We start from the raw sequence: 17,140 nt of genomic DNA, 5'->3' as shown, positions 1-17,140 counted from the left end.
ATATTATATTTGCAATGGGAAAAAGAAGATATGACAATTACATGAATGTTGTACACTCAACCAGGGAATCATCTTTAGTAACCAAACACTTAGACAATCAATATGCCTACATACTATGAAACAGGTTATAAAATTACCTTAGTATAGAATTCTCATTTAAATCAAGTGATTAAAAAGATCTGTCATATGCTTTGTCTGATTTAGTATTCTGCTGAGCACTTACATCATGTTCACATGTGCCTTTGCATATAGAAACATCATTCCCAACAGTGACTGCTACAAGGTAAGGCCCAGAGGGGGGGAAAAAACCTGTTGTACATTAATATTTTTGTAGACATTTCAGGCCTATAACCAGTTTAATTTTTTAAAAATGAAAGTCCCTCCTTTCTTTTAACAAAACTATTTTTCTCATGAAAATTAATCCAAGTTGGGTTTTGTTTTGTTTTTTTGTGGGGTTTTTTTTTGTTTTTTTTTTGTTTTTTTGGCAAGGAATGCAGTTCTAATCAACACTGCCCAACAATAAAAGTCAGGAAATGGTTTCAGGGCCAAAGTGAAAAATTTCAGCTTTTAAGGTTCTTTTTCCCTCTAACTATCCCTCTGCCCCTCCCTTCTTGTTTTTTTTATTGCCCCTCACAAGCACAGCATAAAACACTAGGCTAACAGAGGTTAACAATGTTTCTGGAAGAATGAAGACAGGTCTGTACCCTCTCCAATCAGGCTTACCTGCTCTATCATGTCCAGAACATGCAGTTCATCCAGGCTATAGAACTTGTCTTCTGTTGCAGAATCCTCTTGAATATCACTTGCATCATCTTTCATAAATCTACTGACTGGGTGTAGATTTGCTTGCTCTTTCTTCAACTGCTCTTCCTGTCCTACCATATTTGGGCTATAGTGGTGACATAATCAATGTAATCTTTTATAATGGTATAGTGTTTCTCATCTAAGCCGTTGTTTCCCAAATTAACATTGTATTGGTCTCATGAGATAGGAAATTCATGGCCAAAGTTTAGACAGTGCTTATCCACAAGAGTGCATATCTCTTGACAATTCATAATGAATTTATTTAGCATATATAAGACAGCACTCAATCAAGGTACCCATTCTGTTCATCCTAGTATTTTCAAGAATTATGAGACCATGGAGTTCATTTTTCAAATTATAATTATTAACATCAGTTCCTCTGGAAAACAATACCTTGGAAATACTGACAAGCATTCCCAATCTGCTATATTATTTTATCACAGCATTCTTGAAAAGTAGGTTGGCTTAATCAATTTCATTGCTTAGGCCCAGTGTACATTTAAATAGTGGGCTGAAAATATCAACATAAAGTAGATCTTAAAATGGAGATTCTATGGTAACAGGACTTAAAAAAACTAGATTTTAGTTACTAGAAACCACTAAAAAAAAGAATCAAAGTACTGTAAATGCAATGGTAACTAACTCATTTTTATACTAGTTAGTAGCTATACATTTCCTTCCTAATCTCATTAAATGGCAAAAAGAAATTGTACTTTTACTTATAACATGATATAAATGATGTGATTAGTGACTAAAAAGAAAATAGGTAACTCTAAGATGCATTATTACTTCTTTTAGGCCACAGAGACCTAGGAAAAAATGTCATCTAATGCTTGTGGAGGTAGAGTAACTTGTAAAACACTATAAAACACTCATTAGGTATCACTGAGGTATTCTAGAATGACTCAAACATTTTGGAAAGTTCAATGAAATCAAATGCTTGTGCAGACCACTGGTTCCCATGCCCAATTTTCAAAATTACCTGAAGAACTTTAAAAAATTTTATTTTTCCAGCTACTCTGACAACTGTAAATATATAGATGAATTTGTATGTTTGAAAAGCAAGAGAAGATTATTCTGAAATGTTTAAAGTTTAATAATAGCATTGTAATAATACAGGAAAATGTTTTTATCAGTAAGAGATGCAAACTAAAGCATGGAGAGGTAAAATTAAATGATATTTGGGACTGAAAACACTTCACAAAGAACAAAATGTTAAGGGAAGAAATGAAGCAAATGTGGAAAAAATCAGTGTAATTGTTGAATCGGATGATAGGTACATATATTAATGTAGAAAAATTATTCTCTTCACTTTTGTGTATATGTGAAAATTCTTATATAATAAGAAAGCTCCCTGGGTGATCTGATGATCATCCAGTTTGTGTCTACACTATAGGTAAAATAAGCAAAATGATTGACACACTGTTTGATTCTTTAGTAAGTTATTTTTATGGCTTCTAGACTTGGCTTGAGAAAAGTAAAAAACAAAAACCAAAGAACTATGGCTCTCGTGGCTCAACTCATTGACAGAAACAATGAAAACCCATCCTTGGTTGATGAAGTATTAGCAAGTAGATTGCATCCATTATCAATGGAAAAATATCAACTACAAATGATGACTTTCAAGTTAAAAAATGCTCTTGCTACCATTTTAAAGATATCTTAATAATTTATATCCTCACAGTGAGTTCCCTAAAGTTACCAACATTCAATTAAACTTTCTGGTGGATATAATGAATCTCTTCATTACTATCTCCCCTACTTCCATCCATTACTTCACTGTCATCAATCACATAGTTGGACACCACAGTGATCTTTAGACATTAAAAGATTCCCAGTAAATGTTCAAAATTCAGTTAACAACTGGAATTAAAAACCACCACCACTGCCACCACTGCCACCACCACCGCCGCCACCACTGCCGCGGCCACCACCGCCACCGCCGCCACCACCACCACCACCACCACCTGTGTGTTAATCAAACCAAACCAAACCAAAACAAACTCTTCTGTAAAAGAGGTCATTATGACAAAGAATGATCTGTTCTTTAAGGTTAACTATTACTTAAATTTAGATTTGGCTAACCACAATCCAGACTATATTTTAGAAGATTTTATGCTGGATCCAAATTAGTCTTTAACTCTTGAGTAGCCTTATAGAAAAACAGTGAGAGATTCTATTCTCACAAAGTAAATGATAATTTAGCTTTTTGTTACTCTGAAGTGACAAGTTATTAGGAAAAGGAACTGTACTTTCTTCTTCCAGAACATTTCCTGAGGTCAGGCTGTGTCACACTGGCCAAGTATACTTTGAAAATACTATTTTAGCTTTCTCCTGTTAGACTTATGAGTGGAAACACATGGTATCTCAGGGCCACAGGGAGGGGAAGGGGGAAAGAAAGCTGGGGAGAGAGAGGGACACAAATCATGAAAGACTATTGAATACTGAAAACAAACCAAGGGCTGAAGGAGGAGGGGGAGTGGGGAAGGGAGTGATGGTCATGGTTGGGGGCACTTGTGGGGAGAAGCACTGGGTGTTATATGGAAACCAATTTGACAATAAACTATTATTAAAAAAGAAAAAGAAAAAATAAAAATAAAATACTAAGAAAAAAATTAAATTAAATAAATACTTACACTTGTTCTTCTTTTGATTCCTTATTCTGAAAAACATCAAGAATTAGTAATCTATATCAACTATGCCAGTACAGCACAGTGATGTGACTGCATTTGGCTGTTTCTCAACCTTTTTTTGGCCATAACCAAAATAAGAAATACATTTTACATCATGATATAAATGCACTTATGTAGAGATCTTTATATATAGGTATAAAACTGAAATTTAAGTCACATTAAATAACCTTTATCCATATTATATATGTTATAGACTGCAAGTTTATGCTTCTCTCAAATTCATAGGCAGAAACCCTAACCCCCAATGTGATGGTAAATGGAGATAGGGCCATTGGAAAATAATTAGGTTTAGATGATGCTATGAAGTCCTCATGATAGAATTAGCACCCTTCTCAGAAGAGACCAGTAAGCTAGATCTCTTGCTCTTTTGTGTGCTCTCCCTACCATGTGATGACACAGCAAGAAGTTAGCCATCTGAAAACTAAGGCGAGGGCCCTCACCAGACACTGAATCTGTTGTCAGCTTGATCTTGGACTTCTTAGCCTCCAAAACTGTGAAAATTGTTTGTTGTTTCAACTACACAGTCTATGGTAGTTTGTTATAGCAGCCTGAACTAAGACAATATATAATGAACTCTGAAACCTTTTTTACTCTTACTAATTCTATTTATTTTATAAAATGGTAGTTGTGACTCACTATATTGATTTTGTAATCTACCATGAGTCAAAAATAACTTAAAAATTACTGATTCAGGTATTGAAAATAAATACTGGGATTGAGTTTGTACCTACTGGTAATCTTTGGACAGGGTATGTGTAATTCTCCTTTATGGAATACTGTACTAGCTAGAAGAGTTCTTGAAAATCTGCATACAGGTGAAAGCAGATTGACATAATAAGAAATCTTATAGAAAAGGAAGTGTCAGGGAGATCACAATTGGAAGGAAATGTTAAAAAACCCTAAATTTTATGTTTATTAAAGTAAAACTATAAAAGCAACATAGTACATAAAGCTAATATCAAGGATACTCAACACATATTAATAGTATTAATAACTCTTATACATTACCCTTCTATTAAGAGTATTAATTAGTTTTATATAAATTATAGTATTAACTTCTATCACTACCTCGTTTACAAGAAACTTCAGGATCTCTCTCCCCATAGATTCCATGATGTATTTACAAATTTGTTCTGCTTTATTGTCTGTAAACTAAAAGAATTTTGCATTTCAGCGTCTGATCAATGTCCTGTGCCAATATGATTCCACAATTTAGAGTTATCAACTCCTACCTTGGTCTCAGTATCCCTGAATACCTGAACTGAAAAATATTTATTTGGTTGTTCATAATGAACATCTAGGGTAGCTGCAGAGTTTCTGAAACTTCTTTTTAGCTCTTCCCATGACAACTTTGTCAACACACAAATCGGCCTGTTTTACGTGCATCTCAGCAACTTCCTTACGGTAGAGAGCACATCCAATTTGAAGGGCTAGATTTATTTCCTGCCATGCTTCCTTCCTTCCCCAAGGCTTCATCACAAAGCCTTCTATTCTTCTGCCATCTGCTCTACCTCCTTTTCCCTCTGGGTGGAAGGTTGGAGAGGGAAGGAGGATCTATCTAATTAACTCCCAGAAGAGTTATATATAAATTGGATATATTAGAAGCTAAAAACTAAATTCTAACTGAAGAAAAATTAACTACTAAGTCTCTATATATGCTAGATAGAAGTTATCTGTACTGTCACTTTCATTTCCAATACAAATATTTCTTTTTTATCATATTCTTCCGGAGTCCCTGATAGATCTTTTTAGGACCTCAACTAATGTTAGGTAGAAATATTACAAAATGAATAATTAACAGAGAACACAATTTCATTCATAGAAACTTTGTTGTTATTCTGTATAACATAAGGTAACTTCTGTATGCTAGAATTTTTCATGAGGAAAACTTCTCATTAGAGAATGTGATGGACTTAGCTTTTTACAGCTGGTTGCTTACCAGTATAACTAGACAATTCTTTGTACCAATAATAATGAACTATATTACTAGGACTACTGTATATATTACTAGGACTACTGTATATGAAATAGTCATATGCAAACATTTCAGCATCTTTAGGTCCCATACTTTAAAATTTAGATAAAAGATAGATTTCTCTCTTCTAATGTCCAAATCTTATCTTCATAAAATGATCTCATTTTCAAAGCATCTCAACTTCTTCTAATAAAATAAATTAGAAAAAAACTTAGGTCAGGGTGCCTGGGTATTCGTAAGTTCGAGTCTCATGTCGGGCTTTGTGGTGATAGCTCAGAGCCTGGAGTCTGCTTCCAATTCTGTGCCCCCCTCTGTTTCTCTCCCCCTTCCCCACTCACATTCTGTCTCTTTCTCTCAAAAATAAACAAATATTAAAAAATTTTTTCTAAACTTAGGTTGTTATAAACAATAACAAAACCTTCCTGACATTTAATAAGACATTTTTAATATTATTAGCATATGAATTTTTGAGCTGTTTACATTTATTTCCCATTGTGTTTATTACCTGTTTAATTTCAATTTGACATAAAAGTTGGGTTTTCCATTTAACTACAATTGAAAATCTGAATAACCATATTTTAATTTGTTGTAAGAGACAAACTATATATCTTTGGAACCAAGAGTTATGGTCTGACAGCTGCAGATTTACTTGTCCTGCTTTATGTAGTATTAGACCTGGGATTTACTAATGTTTTGGTAAGAACTAAAAAGTATGAAACAAATAGATCAGTCTGTGTTTTATTATACAAGAACTGCCTACAAGTAACTCTTACTCATATCTTTTAAAAACATACCTTAATTTTCAAAATAACTTTTGAGGGAATAAATTATAATAAATGATAATTATGATAAATAAGAAAATTATATTGATATTTTATTGATCAGAGCATAAATAATCTTTATTCTGTTTTTCACCTAAGTGTTTTATAAATTTACCCTCCTGCTAAATTTTATTTATGACTAAAATTTGTGTATACTTCCAAAATTAAATAACATTGGCTTACCCAGATTGTATAGCTGGTTAAATATTCTCATTGTGTTAGTTTATAATATAATCTACAGATTATACTTAGATTTTAAATATATGTTTCAGTCCAGAAAAACAACACTGTTTTTTTTTCTTTTTTACCATAGTGGTTAGTTATAAAGTTGACTTAACAGAAAAAACCAACCAACAAACAAACTCTTGAGTCCAAATCCAGAGAAATCTACAAACATCAAGAGTGAATCAAAACATAAAGTCTGAACTTTGGGTGATTATGATGTGCTAGTGTAGATCCATTAATTGTAACAAATGTACCACTCTAAGGGGGGAAGTTGATAATGTGGGAGGTTATTCATATGTGGAGGTCAGAGATATATGGAAAATCTCTACCTTCCCCTAAATTTTGCTCTGAACAACAACAAAAATTGCTCTAGAAATATAGCCTTAAAAAAGAAAATTAAAAAAATAAAAAAGATTCAACTTTCCTTTGTAATTTCAGAAGCAATTAAGGGACTTTTTGCTAAAACTGCTATAGACAGTAACAGTAAGTTGTTTATTTGTAATTGGCAAAAAAGCAAAGAAAAAGCATGAACAAAGCTTCTTGCATTTGTACGATTTTTGTGCATTATTGCACTGTTGGCAGAATTTTGTACATAAGGAAGAAAATCAAGATTTCTTAAGGTTTTGAAAGATATTTCTGAACATATCAATGGAAATATTAGAAATCTTTTTATAAAACACTGAGTAGGCATTTTTAAATGATAGTGGTAGGCAGAAATTAATGAAATTTCTCAGTTTCTTATTTGTATATTTAATGAAGTTAATGAAATGTTACTCAGTTTCTTATTTGTATATTTAAATGTATAATTATGATTTAGGGAAGTGAAGTGGGATAGACTGGGTGTTTAAATCATTCAGGGTCTAACATATATAGACTTCTCTATAACCACATATTCAATAAGCTATTGACATTTATTTTTTTAAGTTTGTATATATTCATATATCTTTATATTTATATTTATTTATCTATCTTTCTAATTTATTTATTTAGAGAGACAGCACAAGCTGGGGAAAAACAGAGAAAGAGGGAGAGAGAGAATCCCAAGTAGGCTCTGCACTGTTAGTGAGGCTTAACAGTGCATGTGAGGCTTAAACCCACGAACCATGAGATCATGACCTGAGCTGAAATCAAGAGTCAGACACTTAACTGATTGAGCCACCCAGGAACCACTAAGCTACTGACATTTATAAGTCATTTATGCTATATGCCTACTTGAACTAATTTTAAGTTCTATCAGTGAATCCATGTATTAAACCTAAGTGTTCATAATCAGACATCTATTATAATGCTAATACCATCACTTACCTTTTTATTCTTAGTCTTTTTCTTTTTCTTTGGTTTATTCTTAACCTGACAAGAAATAAATAATTTAATTAACATGCAAATCAAATCACCTAAGTTATTTTGCAAAATATTATTTCCTCTAACCACTGAAATCTTTCATCTTTTAATATTGTATGTCACATTGTCTTTCTAGATTCTATAAGAAATTATTTTCACTTTCACTCTTATTTTAATCTCAGTCTTCTGCTCTTGAGATCATTGATCTAAAGGAATAACATAATATCAATAAGGAGCCTACAGAAAAAAAGCTCACAGATCCTCACCTGCATATGTGCATGCATAAGCAAAGGAGGAAGGGAAGGATTTACCAAAAATCAACATATTCAGTTCCATAAGAGGAAAAATTAACCCCAGGAGTAATTTAGTGACCACATTAAACTAACATTAAAAAAAAAAAGAGTCCATCCTGCATGACTTTAATTCTACCCCTGTGCAAATGGCATTGAAATATCATGGTTTTCTCTTTTCTCTCTTCTTCTTTGCCCAATATTTTCTTCTACTTTCTATTAACTTCCCACTTCCATTGCCATCACTCAGGATGAAGAAACATTCAAAAATCTAGCCTAGTGCCTGACACATAAGAAGTGTTTGGTAAATGCTGGCAAAATAAAAGTTTAAGGCAAGGAAGATTTTGGAAGAAGTACTAGAGGAAGAACCATTCCAATTCAAGCTTTGTGTGAACACTGATAAATATAAACTAAGAATGTCTGAAATGCTGTAAATACAGCACATGTAACAAAGTCAAGGCCCTGATTTAAGTTCTTCTAATTTAAATATTAAGGAAAGCGTATACTTCCTGGAGATCTTTAGTAGATTCTGTTGAAGATTCACTGGGTATCGATGCTCCATCTTTATTCAATTCTGCTAATTGTATTTCAGGGTTTGAGTTCACATTTATATTGTATTCCATGAGAGGTGGACTTAGAACTTCTTCCTCATTCTTTAGCTCGTCTATTTCAATATCTAAACATTAAAAAAAACTCAAAATCAGGATGTGTTTAGTTTTAGCCTCTTATCACTATTATAAAGATATTTTTATCCCCAAAAACACCATGCCAGAAACAGAAAGACATCTTATTCTCCTCATTTACTGGGTGAAAATAAAATGCCCATTTATCAATGACCAAATAGGTACTGATACTTGCTTAGAACCAATCAGTACAAACCCAAATGCTAAGATACTTTACTATGTTAAAGTAGACTCTAAATATTAGATATTCTAGAACTTAAGTTGACTCTAAATACTAAGTTTTTTGAGGATCCTGGCATTGACCCTATTAATACTGTCAACTAGTAAAATTTTAGGATAATATTTTTATTTTTAACTTAAATATTCTTATTAAGTATAACTTTACTTCAAACAAAACCCATGGTGTTGTTTCCTAAAGTATAATTTTAACAGCAGAATACAATTGCATTTAAAAAAACAACAGCACAAAAATGGAAATTAAAAGAATTAGCAACTCACCACATGGCAAAAAGTAGATAGTCTAACAGTGGATAGTTAACTAGATACAGCTACACAAGCCAAAGAATGGTATATATGAGCAGGTAAAGCAAGCATGTAGGCATTTTTGGCTGTTGAAGTGTCCAGTGTGTCAAAAATTAATAACCTATACTTGGGTAAATCCTGGAGACATGTATTAAGACCAAAGCAGAATAAAAAGGCTCATACTATATTCAGCAGACCAGCAGTAGTTTTACATGGTTTTCCAAACTTATAATAAAGAATGGTTTATCATATAGTTTATCTGACCAAGTAAAATGCCTATAAGTATCCCTTAGGTACCCCAAGTTGAAAGGTCATCCAGGCATTTTGCTTTTAAACATACTTACGTTGACTGCCCGTTATTGATTGTAGAGCAATTCCTGTGATGTATAAAAAAAAAAAATTTAGCTATACAATTGCAAATATAACCAACAAATATCTGGCTGGGACTAAGAAAAGCCCGAATTGCACCAATTACTTTTATAACTGTAAAAACAACCAGCTTCACTCATGAATCCAGTTTAAACAACACATAATCTTTAAATCGTAAATAAAGGTTATAAACTCATGTTTAGAGAAAGAAAACAAAACTGGTAGTTCATAATAGATAATGCCTAGAATATAAGCACTTTAAAACAAGCAGCAAATTCTTACAATTTAAAAAATCTAAGGTCATAAAGTAATAATAGTCCATTATGAAGCAAACTTCCATTGAAAGTCTGAGCATTTTTTTAGCAATATGAATTATCCTGATCAGCCTTCCCTCTCCCTTGCCTATTAATATTTATTAAGCACCTACAATGTATAAGGTTATATTAAGCTCTAGATACTGAATGGTGAAGAAGAACCCTTCACAGTGATTCAGTGAGAACAATGGATATTAATCAAACAAATGAAAACAGCAACTGTAATAATTACTAGGAAAGAAAAGATGCTAGAAAAGCCTCTATTAAATTAAGAACTGAAGCTTTTGGGTCTACCTAAGTGAGAATTGCTTGAAATGCTTTGAATTTATTTAGTGCGTAAATATTTCCCACATATATTACCTTTATTCTCATTTGTTATTAAGAATCTTAATGAAGTAAGGAGCCTAGGTGGCTCAGTCAGTTAAGCCACTGACTCTTGATTTTCGCTCAGGTCATGATTTCAGGGTTGTGAGATCAAGCCCCAAGCTGGGCCCTGCACTGGGTGTGGAGCCTGCTTGAGATTCTCCCTTTCTCTGTTTCTCTCTCTCCCTCCCCACTCCCCTGCCCATGCTCTCTCAATAAATAAATAAATGAATAAATAATAAGTAAATATCTTCATAAAGTAAATGTAAAAAAAAAAAAGCCCCTTATTTTAAGTCAAGCATTCTTGCATGACTTTCTAATATCATCAAAATCAGCATTCTCTTCTCTTACACACTCAAAAAAGGCTCTTAATGCTTAAGCAGGAAAACACAATGGTATCCCAGGACCTTAGTAAAAGGACTCTTATTGGGGCCTACCAATTATCAACAATAGTAGTTCAACAGTTACAAGAACCCTGGTAAGTTCTATGCTTACAAAGCATCAGTGTGGTCATCAGTTGCTCCCTAGGTAGTACAACTAATAACTTGGGACTGGGAAAAGTCACCCGGAATAGCATAGTAAAGGTTTCAGTGATGCTGACATGCCTTGAACTCCACTTCCCATGATGACAACTGAGAAGCTATCCAGGAATGTGGGAGAGGAGTTCTGAAGTCTTTCCCATATGAAGAGACACTGTCTGGGAATGGCTACTGCTGACCTTAGACATTACCTGATTTTTAAAATTACCATAGTCATGGCCAATGGATAGCTGCCAAACTTTTTAATTAATTTTCATGGTTCTGCTGTAAAGGAGGAGAAAACATATACCCATGTTATCTAAAAGGCCATACTTGAAACATACAGTACCTGTATTTCATGGTTTTAGGCATCCTTAATTTTATAGTAGTGATAAAACTCCTTTAGTTAAAAATCTTCAATAATTCCTTTCTGAAAACAAAAACTCCTCAGCATGGCAAGAGAGATCCTCTTGAATCCTCTTTGTTACCTCTCCCCTACTTAGACTGCAGTAAGGCCAAACTTTTTAGTTCCCTGCATTACAATATATTTTTACATTTCTATACCTTTGTTCTTGTTTCCTTCTGAATCGTCCTTTTCCATCTTCTTCACTGGGCTAACTTTTATATGTCTTTTAAGAATTCCTTAAATATTACACTCTCCAGAAAGTACTATCAGGGTAGGATCTCCCGTGGTATTCTGGAACATCTCTAGTACTATAATTTTTAGTAGTTTCTTGATAAGTCTATCCTCCCAAGAATGTGAGCTCACTGAATTTCCTGCCCTTAGCACTGTGTCTGGCACATGGTAGACACTTAGTGAAGGTTTACCAGCTGAAGTAAATAATTACTTTGTACCTTGTTGATAGCAGGATAACATCCTCTGGATGACATCTGGTACTGGTATGCCTAGGTAGATGGACAGTTGATGGTGATCAAGGGAGATATTCTCAATGGGATTCTCCTTCACTTTGTCAATATCCTCTTGCTTCATCCCAAGGCGCAGAAGAATATCTGAAACTTTCTTCCAAATTGAATTGAACTGTGACTCACTGAGACCATTCATCAAAATCTCACTAAGGAGGATATCCCTGAGTTTGCACAGCCTCAAGATGTCGGCAGACTTAGAGAGATCAGAAGACGGTGGTTCCATATTCCAGCCTTTTTTGGGTGCAGGGAATACATTCAAATGTTTTATGAGAGCTAATAGGAGATATAAGTCAAACTGTTTGGACTGTGGTAGCTCCTTGTTTGGGGGATAAAGCAGATGCCATGCTCCACCCAAAGGGTGATTGGTCCAAAGATGGTTGTAGTAGGGTTCCAGCACATTCTTGTGTATGAGAAGCTCTTTTCTCAAAAGAGGGGGTGGCATAGCCTCATCAAATATTTGCCGGACAACGTCAGTACCAGAAATGATAATTATATGAAGCAGATGATAGAAATAGTTATAATCAAGTTTGAAGATAGGCATTTCATCTGAAAATGAATTTTGAGAAGTCAAAACATTCCATATTAATGCTTTTTTCTATGTGGTCTCTCTCATTACATCCTAAACTCCTGTAGGACAGAGATGATTCCAACAGAATGAAATACAGTAAAGTGCTTTGCCACAACCAGTGCTCAATAAGCATGCTGCTGTCTCGCTGTCAAAAAATCCCAACAAAAACAGTATGTTCCCAAGCAAAAGTAATCACAAAGACTAATCACCACAGAAGCCTTTCAACCATCCAGGGTTTTGTTCATGTAAATGAGCTTTTGCAACCAAATGGCATAAAACTTTAGGCCTTTGGAAATTCCAAAGACTTTCAAGAATGGTAACTGCCAGTGTTTATACTTTATTAAGGCAATTATATTTTATCTTAAGCAGCACTGCCCAGAACTCTCTGTGATAAAAATGTTTTAGATTTATACTATTAGATTTGTATGAGTCTACTGAACACTGGAAATGTTTTTTTGAGAAATGAACTGAATTTGAAATTATATCCAAGTTTTATTAATTTAAATAGCTGCATATGGCTAGTGGCAACTCTATCACACAATAGAGAACTATATCAAAAACAGAAAGTGCTCTAATGCCTTGCTATCCCAAGTGTTGTCCCCAGCCCGGCAGTGGCTTCCCCATGGGAGCCTGTCAGGAAGACAGAATCTTAGCAACCACCTCCCTCCTTCACCCAGAGCTACTGAATTCGCACCTACATTTTAACAAAATCAACAGATGATTTAAATATATATTGAAGTTGGAGACACACTGGCCTGATGATATATTAATGATTTATCTCCATCAAATAATATACTAAAGTTAATGATTAAGTAGATATTTCATCAATGAAATGGAGTAAGGCCTTAGAATGAACTATTTGAGATACTTCTGGTTTAACAGCACTTCCAAAAGAGGAAAGTAGACTGAGATGAATTTAAAAGTAGTAAGAACTTGATATATGATGGTATATTTTTTGTATGAATATCAAAATATGTACTTATATAATGTAGCTTTATTATTTTATCCTTCATGATTTTGTTTCAAGAAATTTAAAAACGAATATTCTTGTTTGATATACTTGACATATACTATGGAGGCAAGCAAGGTTACAAAGCAACTGACCCAGGGAGCTTTCTCTGGGTGACCAAATAAGAAGCTGGCTGGGATCAAGGACACTCATTCCCCCTAGCAAGAAGGATTGACATCAAACTATTCTTCCATGGGACTAGGAGCCCTAAGCGTCTCCAAGTGGCATTGCTGACCAGCTGGTTTCCTAAACAGCTGGGACTTAAGTTTAGACTACTTGGCCTTGAGTCCCAAATTGTCATGCCTTCCATTTCTCTCTATTAACAGGGAATGCAGCAAAAGAGGAGGGTTTGGTAGAGAACACCTGCTGGAGTCCAATCTCACTGTGTAGGCAGCAGCTATATACTAGACCTAGCAAACGTCTCTAGGATGCCAGGGTAATGTAAGACCCATACACCTGCTGATCTTCCCATCCATACATTTCGGCCTATGACAAGTGATGCTTACTTAGTGTAAACCCAAGCCCAGTGAACGACAAACATAAACACATGGTTGTCAATAGTATGATACTGTACAGAGCAAGTCAAAACTTTTAATACGCTTTTCAAGAGACATATAAGAATAAAACGGTACCTTTTGCACTAAATTTTGAATTGACCTTCGGTCTTATATCAGTATCAGTAATTTTCAGAGACATCAACTTTTTATAACTGCAAGTAGAAAAAAATTAAGTTATAGTTAATACCAAAGTTAGTCAAGATTTCTGATATCAGCATGGCTAAATAAGTGAATACTGTCCTCTCTGCCTTCTCCTGGAAAAATTTGAAAGCAAAGGAGAAAACAGAATGACCCCATACTGTCATTTTCTTTGGAACTACCAGACAAATAGAATTGCTAGATCTCATACAGGGGGGAAAGAAAAGGCTTTGTGACAACAGAAATATTGTAAAAACCAGCAAATCTAAAACTCCTCCCAGGCCCTCCTCCAACGTAAGATCTTATCAATCACTAATCCAAGAAAACTCATTTAATGACTAGTAATTTTAAAAAAAGGCAACAAATTAGCATAACAATATAAATAACTGGAAAAATGAGGATTAAAAGTAGCAAAATTTATTAAATAGACTAAACACTAAGTAAATGTTGCCATAAAACAGATGAAAAACTTGAGACTTGGCACTGAAATGAACTCTCCCACAGAAAACAGAATAAAACAAAAATGGGATAACACCACCAGAATGTTTTAAGTTTAATGAGGACAGAGATTTAGGTGTTGGTGGGTAGGTGTTTTATCTACAGCACCAAAACACTGCCAACCATACCCTATACTGGAAACACTTTAAACTCTAACAATATGAAATACTGGCAAAGATAATGAGTGAAAGAAAGATATTTTATATTGCTGGTGGGAGTGTAACCAGGTAAAACCACTGTGGGAAACAATTCAGCAAAATCTAGGAAAGCTGAAGATTGGACAGATGGCCAACTGACTCTACTCCTAGGGATATATTCTGGAAAACTTTCCATACATATACATCTGGAGACCCATCCAGGCATGTTCATCATAACACTGCTGTTATGGCCAGATTTTGGAAACAACACGTATTTCTACCAGTGTAATTAAAGCAGTATAACCATACAATAACATTATAGTAATAAATTATTTGATATTGGCTCAGGTCATGATCTCACAGTTTGCGAGTTTGAGTCCTGCATCAGGCTTTGCACTGGAAGTGTGGAGCCTGCTTGGGATTCTCTCTCTCTCCTCTCTTTCTCTCAAAATAAACCTAAAAAAATTTTTTTTAAATAGAAATAAAAGTGGAGCTATTTAGTATGCTGGTGGATAGATCTAGATTTTAGGAGTAGTACCTATGCCAGAGATAAAGACTTGGGTTTCATTAGCTTATAAAGGAAAACGGATGCCTTAGATATGAATGCCATATTCCTGGTAGTCTGAAAAATGGTAGACATTTATATTTTCAACAGGAGAAAACAGAATCAATGAATTGGGGGAACATTTTATATTGAAATGTCTAATTTCAAGAGCTATAATGCTCTATACCTCTAGGAGTTCCCAGTTTACACTAGATCTTCCTCTGCAATACAGTTTCCTCATCCAAGAAATAAGATAATTCTAAATATTCAGGTAAGCCTGGAGGCCTGGATGAGTTTTGAAAGCTAGGAGAAAGTTTTTACATCATAACAACTTAATTTAAATGACTTTAAGAAAAATATGTTTTGTTTTCAGGAAAGGATTATTTTCATACTTAGGGGAAAAGCATGTACATAATTAACCCTTTCTTGCTTTAGAATTTAATTGTCTACAGGGTAGGGAGAGAGGAGGAAACAAACGTCAATCGAATAAAAATTTTTCATAAAATACTCCTTTAAAGTTAATAGAGCTCCAAAACAAACAAATAAAAAAATACACAAACAAATTTAATGGAGCTCTAGCAAGTGACAGAAATAGAAAAAAAAATGCAGCAACTGAAAAATACCTACATGCTAAGGAAAAAGAATAGTTTATTTCAAGCTTACCTTGCTCCTAAATTTTCAATGGTTATATATTCATCCTTTCTCACAACTTCAAACTGTAAGTGATGGAAAAAAAATAGCTCTAAAGTAGTTCAATTCTCAAAATTCTTTAATGTTCTTAGTCTTACTATTTGAAAAAAGACGAGAATAAAGCTAAACAGACTTTAAACCAAGTCAAACAGAAGTAACAAGGTGAGCCATAAGCAATCCTAATCAAACAACAAACTACAGTGGATCTTAAAAAGCAGTCCTACTTTATATCAGTATAGGATTTAAGACACACAAAAATACATATGTATAAAAAGAAATAATACATATTTACCATTTTGGTCTATTTGCTTATAAACTAAAAATCTGACAAGACACTTCATTAATTAGAAAATATTAAGTAGATACAATTTGAGTTCATTGTATGTGATAGGAACACTAATGTTTTACATATATTTTCATGGCTAAATGCTTACAAACTAAAAGAGATTCAGAAAGTCTAAAATTATTTTAATCTTAGATGCACAGAATTAGATTATCATCCTTGGTTTATAACAAGACTTTCCCCATTGCCTGCTATGTTTCTCTCCCTCCTTCCCCCTGTATGTGGATCTTTAGTTAAAAAAATTTTTTTTAATTCCTAAGGACCACACAAATATGGTCCAAATCAACTGCTTTGATTTCTCCAAGGAGAAATCAAAGCAATAGAAAGGCAAGAGAGCTTAGTCATCCTCAAAGAGGAAAAAATATGACTAGAATACTATTATGATTCCCAAGTCTGTTTGGTAAAAAATATTTCAGTGAAGGAAAGTAAGAAAAATAAGAAAAAGATGCTCACCAAAATTTTAACAATTCCAGGTACATCACATTGTAGCATCCTTACCATGTCGCCTGTACATCCTTCCTTCAAACATTTTCTCCCACTAAAACTCTAAAGTTATCAATAAAAAAATTAATAGAAAAAATACAAACAATAAAAATAGAAAAAATATCACTAATGTACAAAATTGATTAATGTTAAATGCAGCTGTTGCTAGATGGAAAAATGAAAGATGTGAATAAACACTTGAGAGTTAGCTGTTTAAAGGCAGTCCATGGGGCACCCCTGGGTGGCTTGGTAGGTTGGGCATCTGGCTCTTGGCTTCTGCTCAGGTCTTGACCTCACGGTTCATGGGTTTGAGCCCCACATCAGGCTC

General features: G+C 34.0%; 1 protein-coding gene across 1 annotated transcript in view; it reads right to left on the bottom strand.

Moving 5' to 3' along the window:
• Nucleotides 1-17,140, bottom strand: part of DZIP3 (DAZ interacting zinc finger protein 3) — an 85,961-nt gene that overhangs the window by 28,798 nt on the left and 40,023 nt on the right. Inside the window, exons 13-21 of the mRNA XM_029939257.1 lie at nucleotides 16,783-16,875; nucleotides 15,960-16,012; nucleotides 14,055-14,131; nucleotides 11,774-12,391; nucleotides 9,699-9,731; nucleotides 8,656-8,825; nucleotides 7,824-7,868; nucleotides 3,441-3,466; nucleotides 724-889 (exon numbers count right to left, since the gene is read on the bottom strand). Coding sequence (XP_029795117.1) covers nucleotides 724-889; nucleotides 3,441-3,466; nucleotides 7,824-7,868; nucleotides 8,656-8,825; nucleotides 9,699-9,731; nucleotides 11,774-12,391; nucleotides 14,055-14,131; nucleotides 15,960-16,012; nucleotides 16,783-16,875 — 1,281 coding nt within the window. The remainder of the gene's footprint in view (nucleotides 1-723; nucleotides 890-3,440; nucleotides 3,467-7,823; nucleotides 7,869-8,655; nucleotides 8,826-9,698; nucleotides 9,732-11,773; nucleotides 12,392-14,054; nucleotides 14,132-15,959; nucleotides 16,013-16,782; nucleotides 16,876-17,140) is intronic.

The sequence above is a fragment of the Suricata suricatta genome, chromosome 5 (assembly GCF_006229205.1).
Source record: "Suricata suricatta isolate VVHF042 chromosome 5, meerkat_22Aug2017_6uvM2_HiC, whole genome shotgun sequence".
Taxonomy (NCBI): Eukaryota; Metazoa; Chordata; class Mammalia; order Carnivora; family Herpestidae; genus Suricata; species Suricata suricatta.
Note: the sequence above shows the minus strand (reverse complement) of the source record. Positions and strands in the feature narration are given on the sequence as shown.